This window comes from Lepidochelys kempii, chromosome 11, assembly GCF_965140285.1.
Source record: "Lepidochelys kempii isolate rLepKem1 chromosome 11, rLepKem1.hap1, whole genome shotgun sequence".
NCBI classification, from domain to species: domain Eukaryota; kingdom Metazoa; phylum Chordata; order Testudines; family Cheloniidae; genus Lepidochelys; species Lepidochelys kempii.
The window spans coordinates 45,586,549-45,603,049 of record NC_136390.1 but is presented as its reverse complement, the minus strand read 5'-3'; the positions used below and the strand labels follow the sequence as shown (position 1 = coordinate 45,603,049).

At 38.0% G+C, this 16,501-nt stretch overlaps 1 protein-coding gene across 7 annotated transcripts in view; it reads left to right on the top strand.

Annotated features, from left to right (window-relative positions):
- Window positions 1–16,501, top strand: part of SESTD1 (SEC14 and spectrin domain containing 1) — a 124,932-nt gene that overhangs the window by 43,982 nt on the left and 64,449 nt on the right. For all 7 annotated transcript variants that reach the window (XM_073306035.1, XM_073306036.2, XM_073306040.2 and 4 more), the window contains 2 exons: window positions 6,045–6,135; window positions 9,960–10,073. In XM_073306035.1, coding sequence (XP_073162136.1) covers window positions 6,045–6,135; window positions 9,960–10,073 — 205 coding nt within the window. The remainder of the gene's footprint in view (window positions 1–6,044; window positions 6,136–9,959; window positions 10,074–16,501) is intronic.

The following is a 16,501-nucleotide window of genomic DNA, read 5'->3' as shown; positions in this document are numbered from 1 at the left end:
GTTGGAACTTTTACAAAATTATGGGTGAAAATTGTGCTCATCTTATTCATGCAAGTAGTCTAATTGACTTCAGGGTTTGGTCCTGTTTGTTGAATAAATGTAAGTATTCTACCAAAATTTGTTGTTTTACTATCTAGCTGTGATATATATTGCGTTTATTTTGCTTAAAGCTATCTGAAAATTCACACTAAGCATTGCTCATATCACATGTAAAATAAAGGTTGACATTCCCACCGTCGGTGTTGACAGTCATGCAGAATAATAATATGGGAGACCATCCTGCTTTAATGTTGGTTTAATAGTAGAAAGAATTTGCTTTTTAAAAAAGCGTTTTCCTTAAATATTAAAGATTCTCTGTGCTCTTCTGGAAGGCTTTAAAACGCTTGTGAGTTAGCATTTTGTCCCCAAACCAGGCTTTTGCGTTTTCAACAAATATCAAGCCTGATTCTTTAAAGCTTTACACGAGTGGTCTGTCTTGTGAGAGTAGTCCTGTTGACTTGTATGGGAGTTCCATCAGTGGATGGTTTGCAGAACTGGACCTGAAGTTATACATTGTTTAACATACAGTGTCTCAAAATTATGTCTCACTAACTTCAGTACCTAGTGTTGTAACTCCAAATTTTTCTTTTATGAATGTGAAATGTTTTGTGGCAGGCCAGACTTTTATAGTGTTGAGGTGAAATGTCTTTGATTTGTACAATATCCATGAAATACTAGTGTGTTTTCTTTTTTAAAACAAATTCATAACTATTGAGTAGATGTGTCTTTGTTATGATAGGATATGGTTTAAAATATAAAAACTTTTTTCAAGTGGAAGAAAAGATAAATGCAGCAATATTTCATGCCCTTCAATGCCCTGTCAATGGAGTTGGCAGGCTTCACCGTTCTTATGCACAAATCAATTTTACCAGTTTTTTTTAAAGCTTAAATGCATTGTGTTAAACATTTTATTTAACCTTTCAGAATTGGATAATTTGTTGTTTTTTGAGGGTTGTTTTTTGTGGGAATATACAAGTGCTGTTGTTTGTTTCCATTAACCTTAAGAAAACAATATTTCAAAGGAATATGATAGACACACCATTTGTGTTTGCTGTATTCAAGGTTAGATTGTGTCAGTTCCTATATAAATCTTCTAGTTATAATTTGGCTTTCAGAACTTGCTCTGGCTGTGACACTGCAAACAATGAGTCTAATTTTCTGTAGGGTCCCTGGAAAATCTTACGCATGTCTTCAAGAAGTGCCATTGAAAAATAAATAAAGTAAAATCCAGGTACACAATGGCAACCATGTTGGAAATTAGTTTAGTCCTAAACTAAAAACTGACTAATTGTTTTTGTTCTAAAAAGAAAGTGAAATATGCTTATGAATATTTTTCTACCACTCCAATTGATTTTTTCCCCTCCTATTGTTTAGTTGGTTCTTATCCATACTGTAGGCTAAAGTTCTGATCCTGCAAATGCTTACTACCAAGCATAATGCTTGCTGCTATGAGTAACTGTATTGGAAATCAATGGGATTATTGTAGTAATAGGCATTATGCTCTGTCTGTACATTTTCAGGAGCTAAACTTTTTTGTCATTAAAAAATAAATTAAAATAGGCAAGGGTATATTGATTTAAAAAAACAACATAGTATATGCACACCGTTTTTTCTTTAAGTACACTTGACAGCTCGTAAGTGATAGTAAATCCATCTTAGTCCCATAATGGTACAATTATAGTGAATGAAAAATATATACATGTGTAGTAATATTGTATGTATTTGAACAATGACTAGAATGTCTGTCTTACTTAACAATTTATAGTCAGAGCTGGTACTAGTGTGCATGGTTAGTTAATGCTTTCCAATGTTCTCAGTTGCTTATCACTTGCTGAACTTTTAACTGTTGAGACTGAAACTTCCCATGCTGAGTCATTTCACTGAGAAGCTCTAGAGCAGTGGTTCCCAAACTTTAACAACCCGCGAACCCCTTTCACGAAAATACCAAATCTTGTGAACCTCCTCCTAAAAATGAGTATTTCCAGAGATTTTCTGCCTTACCTGAGCATAAATTAGAGAAGCAGGGATCTTGGAAATAATTTAGTTTTTTAATGACATGTTAATGTAATAATAAATAGTGTGTAATAATTATTTATCATTACATTATTTATTTTATTACATTACGAAAATGGCAATATTCTTCCAAGATTCCACTTTTGTAGCTCATATCACTTCAATTAAGTCTGTTATAAGACAAGGCTCCTAATGTTTCATCAAGGAGTACCAGACATGAACCAGCATGAAGGTATTTAAGAAGCCAACTCAAATAAAGAGTTCCTTCCTCCCACAAGCATTTGGATCTTGAGCAGTCCAGGCAAACAATGCATGACTATAGCAAAGCTTAAACTTGTTCTTGGTAATAATTTTTAAAAACAACACTAGCAGCCTATTTAATTTTAGAAACAGCAAAAAATATCCTCCTCCCTTTCCATTTCTCATAAGGAGTCTTGAAGTTTAAATCTCCGTAGTGTGATGAATGCACTTGCTTTGATCTGCATAGCTCTTGGAAGTCCAGAACCACTGGAGAAAGGTCTGGTTTGACATTGAGTCTGCTTCTGTGTTTGGTTTTCAGATGTGCATACGAGGAAAATGCTTTCTCGCATAAGGATGTTGTTGAAAACAGTAACAAAACGATAGTAGCTTTTTCTGCCAGCAGGGGGTACTAGTTTCTTAAACTCAGCCAAAAGTTGATCAGTGACCAACTTCTGAAACTCCTTTTCAGTACGTAATCACAGGAGATCTCAATCTATTTCTCTTTTTCCTCAGTGCTCAATATCTCCGTTGAGGGAGTGGTATCATCAAAGGCGTTGCGAATCCAGTCATTATCGCTTGACTGGAAAGTATTCCCTGAACATTGTGCAAAGTCCTTTTAGGTGTGCAGTTATATTGGTTTTAGTGCACTGATCCAACCAAAGTTTGTTATGCCAGGAAGTCACGAAGAGTACGGAAACACTCAGTTTGATTGTTTTCCAAACACCTTTCCCAGAACTGCGACTTCTTTATCATGGATTCAGCTCGGTCTTGCGCATTGAAAACTGTTATATTGAGGCCTTGAAGAGATAAATTTAGGTCATTAATCCTCGAGAAAATGTCTGCTAAATAAGCTAGGCTCTGGAGTCAGACATGATTTTCCATACAGCTAGCGAGGTGGAAAAAACAAGGAATTCTGTTCTAAGCTCAAACAAACGCACAGGGATTTTGCCACGTGAGAGCCATCTAACTTTGGTATGGGACAACAGACAATTGTGTACACTACCCATTTCTTCACAAAGTATGTGAAATGTTCTGGAATTTGTTGGTCATAATTTTATGAAATTCACCGTTTTCACTGCATTGTCCAGCACTTCCTTCATCCCTCAGGCATGCGTTTTGCTGCAAGGGCTTGTCTATAGATATTGCAAGAAGTCCAAGAGACGTTTGATGCAGCCTTTTTTGTTCGAGCTACAAATCCTGTATGCTTCCCCATCATTGATGTGGCCCCATCAGTGTAAATGTCTAGGCAATCTATTTCCTTTTCTTGAAAATATGCATTAGTCAGATTGAAGATATCTTGTATGGTCTTTCCATGGTCGGCAAAACAAGTAGTCTTCAACCATACCTTCATTCACATAATGTACAAACACTAGCAATATAGATAGATTAGCAACATCAGTTGATTCATCCAAACGTATAGCATGATATGGACTATTTTTCACTCCATGTACAGTTGTGGTCTCTACATTACTTGACGTCATTAATTTTTCTCGACAACATATTATTGGACAAAAGTACTACGTCAATCCTTTTTGCAGCCTTTTCTCTGAGCGTGCAATGAACTATGTCTTTTATACTTGGACCAATCAAGCTCTCTGCTATGGTATTGGCTTCTGATCCTTTTGTTACTCGAAGCGTCATACCGAGTGAGCTACTAAGTGCATTTTCTTTATCAGTACTTGCTTTGGATACAAAACTGGTAATGTCACTTTTCTACTTGGCTAATTTTCTCTTGAAAAAATCAACAGGCTTGTTGACTTGTGTGGGGTGCCTAGTTTTTAAGTGGCACTGAAGTAGAGAAGGTTTGAGGCTGCTGTTTGCTAGCATATCACCACAAATTACGCACTCTGGTTTTGGATATTCTTGATCACCAATGCATGTAAAGCCATATTTTATATAACAGTTGTCATATTTCCTTTTCTTCATAAGCGACTTTCCAGGACCATCACAATCATTTGACTGAGATTTTCCACACTTCGGACTTGACGAAACAGCTGCTGATGTTGAACGTTTGTTTTCTTGTGTCTTTACACTGTCTGTTTTCAGCCATGTGTCCATATTGGGTGTACAACAGTTCAAATAAAAATAACACACTAAGAATGCTAACAAACGAACAAACTAGTAAATGAGAAGATTCACTCAAGTCTCATTAGAGTAAAATGCCATGCTACAGAGAATGACTGAGTACGGACTGACTGGGGATTGTTACCACCACATTGGCTACAATGACCTTGGTTCCGGCTGATTTGGCACGCGAATACTTTTTCTTCCACCATCAGGGGGTTGCGGGGCCAGGGACAAATGAGCTTGGATGGCCCCCCAGGTGCAGCGCAGCTCCCCCTCCCACTCTGTCCCTCATGCTGCCCAAGTTCCTGTCTGCCAGGGACAGGGTCCCTAGCTGCTGCCTGCGTGCCCAGGGTCCCCAGCTGCTGGCCCCATGCTCCGTGGGTCTCCGGCTGCTGGCCCCCCGCACCTGGGTCCTGGCTGCTGCCCCCGCCATGCCTGGAGTCCCCAGGGACGGCTGTGTCTGCCATTACAAAATTGTTTCTGCAAACCCCCAGGGGTTCGCAAACCGTAGTTTGGGAACCATTGCTCTAGAGCCTTCAGATTTAAAGCAGAGACTTAAAATTTGGCAAGTATGTTACCCTGAGTCCACCAAAATTTGACCAAGTTATAAGCCTCTGAAAATTGCTATATTCATGGGCTCAGTGAAGGTTCATTGGACACCAACAGCTAAATTCTCTGAATGTTCCATCTGGACAAACATGCCCTAGCCTAGAACTACAGGCACTGAGCAGGACTCTTCATGTTGCTAGATGCTGTGGTGCCTGGCACTGGAACTGAGAGTATGGAGAGAGATTTTCTGTGTTCTGTATGTTCCCCTTGCTGACACCTAGGCAAGAAGGAGGAGGATGCAGACGCTGGGCACAGACAACCTTAGTGCTGGCATTTTCTAACCTTTGAGCTCTTGACTTTGTAACCTTAATGTTCTTTCAACATTTTTTTGGTATGACTATATACTTCTTTAAAAATTATATATTTTGTACTTAAAGTTGTTAATTTAAAAAGGGAGTAAATAAGTACTGTCAATTTGAACTACATTTTCCCCTTTTATATCTGCTTGCAAAGTCTGTATTCTTCTGGCTTGCTTTTTGTATGTTGTAGTAAGGGCCCTGATTCGAAGAACACTTAAATGCATGTTTGAAATTAAGCATGAGCCTAAATGTTTTCCTGGATTGTGAGCTAGATCAAGTGATTTAGGAACAGGATATGGAAGTTATATTGTTCCCTCTACAACAGACTTCCTGGGTGACCTTAGGAAAATTAACCCCTCTATGCATCTGTTACCTATCTATAAAATACTGTACTACCTCACAGGGATTTTGTGATATTTATTTGTGTAATGTTTATAGGGTACTGTATGATCATTGATAAGAGGAACTGCAATATAAACACAAAAATATAATAAATATTTGATATTCCAGAAAATGTATTAGTGCTGTTTAAAAATTGCTAGTATGGTACAATAACAAACAAGAATGCCTGAGCAATACAAGGGAAACATATTTTGTAAGTGAACATACTTCAATTTTTAAGGGAAGATTTTTAGTAAGTAAAATGGCAAAATTTCCTAGCAGTGTCCTAGTTTTAAAATGGTTGTGATGAAAGTCAAGCCAAGCTAATCACGGTGATATCTGACATTTTGTTCTTGAGTTTTACTGTTTTCTAAAAGTATCTCTTTTTTGTTTTAGTGAAAAGTGTAAAGCTAGAGGATTTACTGTGATAGTGGATGGCAGAAAATCTCAATGGAATGTGGTAAAGACGGTTGTTTTAATGCTCCAGGTAAATCAATTTTTATGTATTCACAGTCAGCAGATTAGTTTTATAGATGGAAGTCAAAATGCTGCGTTACTGTAACAGCTGAAATTTCTTTATTGGGAAACAATCCATTTGTAATTTAATTACAGAATATATGCTATGTTGCACAGAATTTTGTAAGTAGAAGCAATTAATGTGAAAAGGGGTTTATATACTTCTATAGAGAGTTATTCAAATTTTTTCCAACTGAGGGTCACCTAAGCTATTTGCTAAGATCGTAGGATTGTTTTATTTTGTGTAAAATGGAGCAGATTGGAGGCTGCCTTCTTTTTAATATGGTGATGGGCTTCCTTGTCATTTCTAGGAGCAAAACTTGAGTACAGCTGTTCAGTGCTGTGAGCACCTGAGGGGGCCCACTGAATTTTGTGGTAACTGGAGCTTCTGAGTAGACTTCAAGGGAAGTCCTAAATATAGCACATTGCAGTATCTAGCCTAGAAGAGGTGCTTGTGTCTGACTTTCAAGCCCATATTAAAGAGGAATTGTTGTATCTGCTAGCCAGCCTTTCATGATTGATGCTCCTGGGGCACTGAAACTCCCCGAATCAAGGAAAAGAGGTGGATAGAACCTGAGATTGCAAACTGTTTTGGTGGAAGCCAGGCATATGTCCACTTCAGATAGCGCAGGCAGAGATTTCCATCCTCACTCCCTCCTTTCTTCCCACTTAACCCAAATAGCCTATCTAAAAGAGGAGTAATGTCTCTCTGCTGGGTTTGCTTTTATCAATATCCCCACCTCTGATCAGGCTTAGCAAAAGTAAGGTGTAATAGAATCTGGGTTTGATGAAAAGAAAATGTAGAGTAGACTATTATCAGGTTATTGATGGTGAAGCAGATCATATTGTGACTGCATCTCTGCTAGGAGCCTCACTTACATGTTGGGAGTGGTGAAAAAGCGGAATATTGAAAATAACACTTCAATGAATACAAAATCTGTAAATAAAAAAAAGTGAGAAAAAAACTAGCTGATACTACTACTATTAATGTGTGTTCGAGTAGTTCTTAGGAGCTCCTGGATCAGGACCCCATTGAGCTATGGAACTCTAAAATGCATTACACAGTCCTTCTTCTTTTTACTGCCGAGGTGCAACTATGGGAAATGACAGAACCTAGTTTTGATCTGAGCAGCCTTCAGTTCAGATATAGATAAAACTTCTACAAGTGTATTATCATGTTAAATGTGAATAGTTTACAATGTCTGGGGCATATGGATCATTGATGCTCCTAGATTCTTTGGTGTTTCTGTGACCTTTCGTAATCTATGGCTAATCGGGAGGCTGTGGCCTTCCCTCTTCAATATAGGCATGGCAGTGGTTTTCCAGCCTTTGTCATTTCCAATCTAGACTGCTGGTTGGGCACTCTGCTTTTGGTTATTTATGAAGCCATTCCAGGAGCTCCAGCTAGTACAGAATACAGGTATGTTGCTGTGTTGTTAGTACCAGCTACAGAAATCTAATTGTAGCATGTGGGGAAAGACTAAATGCATTTGCCTCTAATTTCGATTTCTAAGAAATAAGAGAGAAGATGTGGAATGCAGGATCATTCTTATGAGCGAGTACTCAGAAAGTAAGGAAGCACAAAACTATTCATTTTTAAATAAGGGGTAGAGGGAAAGAGCTTAGTTGAATAAGCACAATAACTATAATCTTGCAGTTTCAATTTGTAATGAATCTGGTAAAGACAAATAATTTGAATTAATACATTAAATTGAAACTGAAAGAATAGACTTTAGGGCCACATTTTCAAAAGCATCCTCTATATTTGCATGCCCTGCATTGCACATGTAACTTTATAGGTGTTCACATTTGGGCATTTCAAAATTTGTACTTTACTTGTGCACTCAGAAAGGGAAACTAGGAGTTTATTCAATTTTAACATGGACATTTGAATTTTTAGGGTTCCCAGAATGCCTTGTCTTGCACAAATTTAGACGCTGGGCTGACAATCTGGACCTTGGAATGTTGTTTGTTCAATTATTAGGGTAAAACTTTATCAAGCTTTCAAAATATTGAGCTACACCCAGCTTCCATAGTGAGCATTAGTGCTACTTCATACTGTATCAAGGGACCAAGCTTTCCATGTCCACTGAAGTTACAGGTCTCTCTGTGACAGTGATGTTTTTTTATAAATATTTTTACAAATTTGAGAGGTTCAAATTCTATCTGCAAAAATAAAACTTCTCTCGGGTGGATTTAAAAATAATACCTAATAGAAGTGGGAGGTGCTGCTTCATAGATCCATCACTTACACCGATAGGCTGCTAATTCTTCTCTGCTTGGCTGACTGATTACTTATCCTTTGTCAGTTTTTCGTGAGTGTTAGTTTCCTGCATTTTGATTTTTCAGGAAGAGCAACTCTTTCCTTTTCGCCTTAAGAGTAACTTTAAGAGCTACTGACTGGTAACTTAATGAGATTTGACATTTGGACCCCCAACCTTTTCTCTTTTGTCAAGTGCCTGTTGCCTCTTTCCTTAAGTCTGTATGCGTGCTCTTCAACAGGATGTGGGTCACATGTTCTAGAATAATAATGATGTTTAGAAGCACTTGATTCCGGGCTTCTGTCTGTACATGTAATGTGTCTCATTGTTTCTGTTATGAAGAATGATATTTCAAATACATTTTCTTGCTCCTGCAAGTAATCATCTCTCTCAAATTATCATTTAGAAAATCTAAATCACTTATTTATGCTGATCACTTCTCATATTTCTCTGGTTGGACAAAGAAAATCAATTAAGTCACTTTACTTTTTTAGTGACGCAGTATTTGGGTTGGAAACGCTGTAGGGGAATGTGTGTTTAAAAACAACCGTTTCTGTGAGTGTGGAGAGAAACCCATGAAGACAAGTTGTTTTTTTGTTTGTTTTTGTTTTTTCCCCTATTAGATTTAGGTTTTGCAAACCTTGTTTTTTAAATCTAAATTTTGGGTCAATTTTAATTAATTGTCCTATATTAATTGTTTTTCAACAAGATCATTTAAAATCAGTTCTACTCACAGTGCTTTTCAGTCCTCAGTACTGTATTCATATATCTTTGTCCTATATTACAACTGATGACCTCACAGAAGAGTAATGTGTGTAGCTGCCTGTCCTGTGATGTGAGGACAATATATAAATAGGCAAAATATATTTGAACTCAGGTTTTGTAAGGAAAATATTGGTTTGTCAACTTAATGCATCATTAAAAATATTTAATCAATTTAATGATACAGAGCGTTTCTATTCTGGGAACAGTAAACATGATATTTACATTATAATAGCAGATCCATTGATCTTAAATCCTGATTTAATAGTAAAGTATATATTTCTCATCTAACTTGACTTACTTCTTTATTGTGTTGACCTAGCTTTGGAGTTCTGACTTGAAATATAGTATCAGTTAGCTTGTATAAAGCTTGCAATTTAATTTCTTTTCCATAGTACATGGTTTTGTTACCACAGTATTGCAAGTAATATTCATTCAGGTAAATAGGGTTGTTTTTTCTGTTTTCCATTACTGATGGAGGGTGGCTAGTGGTTAGAGTACACTTTTGGGAATCAAGAGACCTGATTCTTTCCCCAGCTCTCTTCTGACTCACTGTGTGATTTAGTGCAAATTACTTAATTGCTGTATAATTTCTCTATGTAGAATTAGTGTACAGCCACCTATGTCACCTGGATGGTGTAAGCCTTGTTTAATTCATATTTGTAGAGAGTATTAAGATCCTGGATAAACAGTGCTGTCTAAATGCAAGTTGATTTTGTCATAAATGAGAATTTAATCTTGAATGTTTTATCTGTTTTCATTTGTTTTGCAGAATGTTGTTCCAGCTGAGGTATCACTTGTTTGTGTAGTAAAACCTGATGAATTTTGGGACAAGAAGGTTACACATTTTTGTTTTTGGAAAGAGAAAGATAGACTTGGCTTTGAGGTATGTATAATTTTTTTTTCCTATCAGGAATGTCGACTCTAAGCCTGTTAGAATGATGCATACCTGATTGAAATGGATATTTCTTAAAGAATGCTTATCAGTGTTCCAGATTGCTTTGTAGATACCTCTGAAAAACTACGGTGACCTATTGCTTTTAAAATATTCTTTAGCTGCAAAAAGACTTAGGCAGACTATTAAATGAAGTTTTGGAAATGGAGCTTTGCTGCTTTTATGGTGGTTTGCTTATGATGATAAAGCTGTTTCAAACCACTTTCCGTGCTTTTGACTACAAAAATTGTTGTATAATGCTGTAGTATATATTCTGTACATGGCACCACCACTGTGGACTATTCGGATGCTCCTCTTCTGCTGTCACTCAGGCAAGAGCAAACATTTTGAAGGTACAGTCCTTGGCCTTGCTAAATTCATCTCCTCCTTATACCTCTTAATTTTTGGTATTAGTTGCCAAGGTTATAGACACCCTATGTTTTTCTAAGATTGATTATGTTCCGACTTACATAAAACGGTGTGTATGTGTATATATAAGGGATTGCAAACAAGGATAGTTGCATCCTTTTATCTTTTACAAGGCTAGTGAAAAATAAAACTGCATTGTGACAAGTAGTGTTCTGAGTGTGGATTGACCCTTCATACTATCATTGTGAATGAGTCTTGTCCAAACTGAAATTTGGTCTCCTGTGCACATCCGTAGATCTAATGTCTGGTCATCCATTGTTCTGCACAGGTAAATCAAAGTGACTTGAGGGGGAACCTCCTTCCCTTTAAAAAGGATCAGAAAGAAAACACTCTCTCTTTCTCTCTGATGATAGACAAATGTTTCTTCCTGTTGCCAGGATTATAATATGTTCTCAGTTTCCAAATATTCCTGTAGAAATGCAATTTAAGGAAGAAAGGGGATGGGAACGTAGCAGCCCAAATATAGACACAATGTTGTCTTCTGTGACTGGGGATAAATAACTGTCTACTTAATATGTAAAGTGTAAGATGTCCCTAAAGATTTCACCAATAAGAAGAAAGAGAGCACTCTAAATAATTCATATGGAATTTAGGGAAGTTCAGGAAGCATTTGAAGTTGTAGTGTAAAGAAAGTTTCTTCCCATGTCATCCTGTAAGCCATTCCTCTTTTTGTTTTTTTCATCCTTATTAGTTGTAAATGTTACAGGCTCAGTGGTTTGAAATTAATCTCATATATACTTCTTTTCGACATCCCTTTCCTTAAGGCTTTTCTTGTGACTTAGCTAGAATATCTTTCTAGACAAATAAGCAGAATACCTAAAGTAAAAATCTGATATGATAATAAGGCAAAGTTAACGTTAAACAGTAGTATGGTGGGGTGGGAGGTTGGAAGGGAAGATTTTATTTGACCTCAAGGGTTTGTTCAACATCAGTCATTAAGTTATAGTTACTTGTAATTAAATACAATAAGGATAACCATTTAATGAAGAATGTTCTACATTTGTGGTGCTGGTGTAGGTCATTTGTACTGCTGAAATTAAACCTCTGTGTTTTAAAATACAATAAATATGTGACAAGTGAGTAGTCCATAGTGAGTTATTTCGAGGGGGAAAGCACAGAAGAAGTCCAAGTGCTGAAATGCTGACGTTCTGTTCTTTTCTGGTCAAGTGGAAAGCTTTTTCAACCAATCTTTCCTAATGACTCGTACTGTGGCTTGGTGGGTATGCACTCCAGGATATACAGTTCAGATATCAGTGAACAGAAACATGATGTACTGTTGTTTTAAAAAATCCAATTTGAATGAAATGTCTAAATTCAACGTACAGTTGTCCGCTATTAAGGCCTGTTTTGTAAAATATTTTCAGATTTGGTTTTTTGTTTTTTTTTAAATTTGAATAAGAATCAAGGAAAAGGGAGCACAGTGGGCACCTTCTCTCCCCCCCCCCCGCCCCTCCCGCCTCCAGTTCAAGGGTGTGGGAGAACTTATGCAGGCTTCACTTTCTTGGCAGGAGATAGCCTTTGGCCTGATGCTCCAGTTTTGTCATTTTGTGGCATTATCTCACTTGATCTGTTATTTTCCCCTGCTTCATTTTCTCTGTTCCACTGTGCAGTAAAATGCAGATTAGGCAATGGGGAGAGTGAAACATGGGAGAATAGGAGCAATTGGTGAGAGTAGCCCCTAGCTGTAAGTGAGCAACTTTTTCCACCATCTCTCCAAATTGGAGAGTTGGTCTGAAATCAAAAAGATGAAATTCAATAAAGATAAGTGCAAAATACTACACTTAGGATGGAAAAATAAAAGCTACAACTACAAAATGGTGAATAAATGGCATAGTGGTTGTAATGCTGAAAAGAATCTGGGGGTTAAGTGGCTCACAAGTGAAATATAAGAGAACAATGTGATACAGTTGTGAGAGAGGCTAGACATGTCATAGGTTCATAGATTACTCCTGGGGGAATTCAGCACCAAAACTTTAAAAATTTTGCACACAATATTTTAAAATTCTGCAAAATTTTATTTGTCAAAACACAATGTAGTTTCAATTTTTTTGATAATTTATTGCAAAATACCTGTCAGCAACTATGTCTGTAACAATACGGACGAAAAAAAAGATTCAGGAAATGTTTTTTGACAAATATATTTCTTACTAGGCATATTAATACAGAACTCTGAGTAACAATTCATTTAAACTACAATACAGAAACACATTTCCCGCATCTCTCAGAAACAGTGCAAAGGCTTGGGAGAGTCGGGGTAACGGAGGAGTTGAGGGAGAGGGATGTAGTTGCTGGGAAAGAGCCTGGGTATGAACTTTGAGGGTTGATGGTGTGGGTGGAGAAGTATGGAACAGGTTTTTTTGGAGTGGGGAGGGATTGTTAGGGAGCCTCCACCATGCATACCATGGCTGACCCCTAGTCCCTTTATTCAGTCAGGCACATCTGCCCCGTCCCCATGTGTCCCTGCACGCCTCCCCATCCCCATGTGTCCTTTCACCCCCACTCCCATTCAGCTGCTGCCCCAGTCTGTTCTCTCCACTAGCCCTTCTGAACCTCAAACTGTGACCCCTCCCAGCAGCCCGCCCCATGTGTCCCATGCTGTCCACCCCCCTCATATTTCTGTGCCTCCTGACCTGGCCGCACTGGCAGGGCGCTGTGAGGAAAGCAATCTTTCTCTTCCCTATCTGCTACTGGGTCTGCTCCCGCATGGTTGTGGCTGCTCTCTGTTCTTTCTCCACAGCAGCCCCTAGTTGGCAAACAGAGTAACTGCAGCACCTTTCCAGCAGAATGTATTTTCTGCGATGAAAACAAAATTCAGCGTGGCACATGAATTTTGAGCATGTGCAGTGGCGCAGAATTCCACTAGGAGTATAGGTTATAAGGCGAGGAGGTTTAAAAAAAATGGTCATATTTAGTCTTGAAAAAAGAAGACTGGTGGGAACCTGATAGTCTTCAGTGTGGTAAGGGCCGTTATAAGTGTGTTAAGGTCTAAGGACAGGGATTAATTGTTCTCCATGTCTACTGAAGTTAGAAGTAGTAGTGGGCTTAACCTGCAGCTGGGGAGATTTAGGTTAGATATTACAAGAAAATTTTTAACTATAAGGATAGCTGGAATAGCTTACCAAAGGAGGTTGTGCAGTCCCTGTCATGGGAAATTTTTAAGAACCGGTTAGACAAACACCTGTAAGGGGTGGTCTAGATGTACTTGGTCCTGCCCCAAAGCAGGGGGTTGGACTAGATGACCTCTCCACAATCCTTCCAGCCCTACATTTCTATGCTTCTGTGTAGGTATTTGTTTTCCTGGTCATTGTAACATACAGAATCTATCCAACATTGTACCTCTCCATTTGAGGTTTGTTAGAACATTACTTTAAAATGGAAGGCATTCCCTTCTGATGCTTGGGCCTGAATTTATACCAAGTGACTAAAAAGCAGTAGATTGTAAGAGGAAGTTGGTAGGTATGAGAGAGTGAACAATACTTCTAGTGTTGTAACAACTTTTACTTAAACCGCAGAGAATTTTTCATAAAATATGGAATTAAATAATATCCATTGCCTAAGGAATATAAGAGAACTTAGTCTGTCTTCCAGTTTTTTTTAAAAAACATAACTTAGCCCATGTGACATTCTCAGAGGCTGCTCCTGTTCTGTACTAGTCGGCTGGGCCCCCTGCAGGACAGCACTAATGCAAAAGCCTCTCCCAAAGAGATGGGGAGAAACAAATAAACCCCTAAAATAGAAGAGGAAGCTTGGGAATTTTGTTGAGAATAGTGCAGTGAAGCTGTATTTGGGAGGGCATAGGAGGAATCCTGATGCTCAGGCAGCCAGGTCAGGCCAGCTGGTTGGCACTGGCATCCATGAATTCTCTCCCATTCTGCCCCCCCCCACCCCCATCCTTCTGCATAGTTAAGCCAGTCACTGTCTTTCTAATGCCCTCCCAGTCCTGCCATTTGGAGTGCCAGGGTGCTCTCTTCCTTCCATGGCTCTACAACAGAAAATCTCTACTCCTAAGTAGGAGGAAAATGGGAATGAATGGGGGGTAGCATCAGGATTGGCACTGAGAGTGAGTGAAGAATCCTTGTTGGCATCTTTTCTAAAGGCTACTGTGAGACCATTAGGGACAGGTGACTTGACTCAACTGTGGTGCTGCAGGACACACTTGCCTTCATGCCATTTGACCTCCTGGCATCAGTACTCTGTGCCCTCCCCAGTACAGCTCCCACTTGGTTCCCAGCAAAGCTTTCCTAGTCCTATGACCGAAGCCTCCCTTGGAGAGGCTCCTTTTCTCACTCCCACCCTCTTCTAAAGCCAAAAGTAGAGAGAACCCATGTAAACAAGCAGCCAGTATTGCCCCAGGAGTTTGCTGCTGGCCATGCCCTCATTGACTCGTAGTTGGCCACTCCAAATCAGGGCGTTCCCAAATGGGCTGTAGATTGTTGTGTTACTCCCCAGGAATCTCATTTGTCTGGAACATGGAGTTGCTTATTCCAGGCATCCTTTAAATCTGTTCAGGTTTTTTGCATTAACAAATGCAAAGACTAGGATCCTTATAGAATTTCCAAATCCCTTTTTTATTATTATTACACTCACGATTATTAGAAATTCATATGTAATAACTAGGATCACTGGAAAACCTGAACATACCTTAAACCCAGAATCATTGAATTTCTTGATGGTTTGCAATTTGCATGCAGCTCAAAACTGCCCTCAGACTATTTTCTCTGCATATGGCATTCATTTAAAAAAAAAAAATCTTCTTTGACATTGATTCAGATACAAGGCTGTCAGATTAGCTTTTTGAAAATCAACAATCAGTGTGAAGAGAGGAGAAATGACCCATTTGCTCTTTTATCCTTGTGGAAGTTTTGGAACAAGTTTTAAAAGACTTTCCAAATTTAGGATTAGGGCGATAGGTAATCAAAAGCTAGGAGGTAAAAGCAGCAAAAATGTAACTATCTGGAAATCGTTGCAAGATCAGTACTTAGCGTAGTCAATAAAAGAATATTCTTTTGTGTCCTAAGACTGAATGGTAAGTACTGTAAGGCTTTCACTGCAGCAGTTAGACCATTGTAAATTCTTAACTGCTCCTTTAAAGATTTCTTGTGACAGAAATAAACAGAACCACACTGCAAAATCTGAAAATACATTTTTAACACATTAAATATTGGTGGCTATTTGTGTTAGTTCCCATAAACTCCAACTCACAATTCTGACTGAAAATATTGTGCTTTCTTATCTACCTGCCTTACATATTTATATAATCGGCATTACTGGAATATCTTCCTCAGAATATGCAAATAGCAATATTCTATCTCTTGCCATTTTTCTTCTGCCCCTTTTTCCTTCTGCCCCTTGAATAGCTTATAGAATTTTGTTTTGTGTTTGAGGGGCCATGTGTGTGTTTAAAAAAAATGTTGAAGGAAAACTAATTTGTTGTGCATTTAGACCCCAATTCTGCCAAGCACTTAACGCAAGTATTTATGTCCCACTGATTTTATTGAGACATAAGCACATGCTGAAGTATTTTGTTGAATTATGGTGTTCATTCTGAAAATGACTAAACATGTGTTAGTTGAAATACCTATGATTGCTATAACTGAAAACTGACAGAAAAATATCTTTGCTCACTTTTTGTGCATTTGAAAATGCTTTGGCCTCAGTCTTGCCAATACTTAGTCATGTGCTTAACTTTTGATAGGCTGTCTTTATATTCTGAAATTAAATTCTGTCATTGAACAGGTATCCATATATCACAGCTATTAATATTTTTTCATAGCACATTTATCCCCAATAGTTTGAAGAATAATGAAATTGCAAAAAGATAATTATCTTACCATAATCTTTTTTGCTAAAAATTACAATTAGGAGATCCTTATGTGAAGTTTGTAGATATTTTTAATGCACATCAGTGCTATCTAGCCACTGAAAATTTCAGTTTGCACAAAAATGTTGTT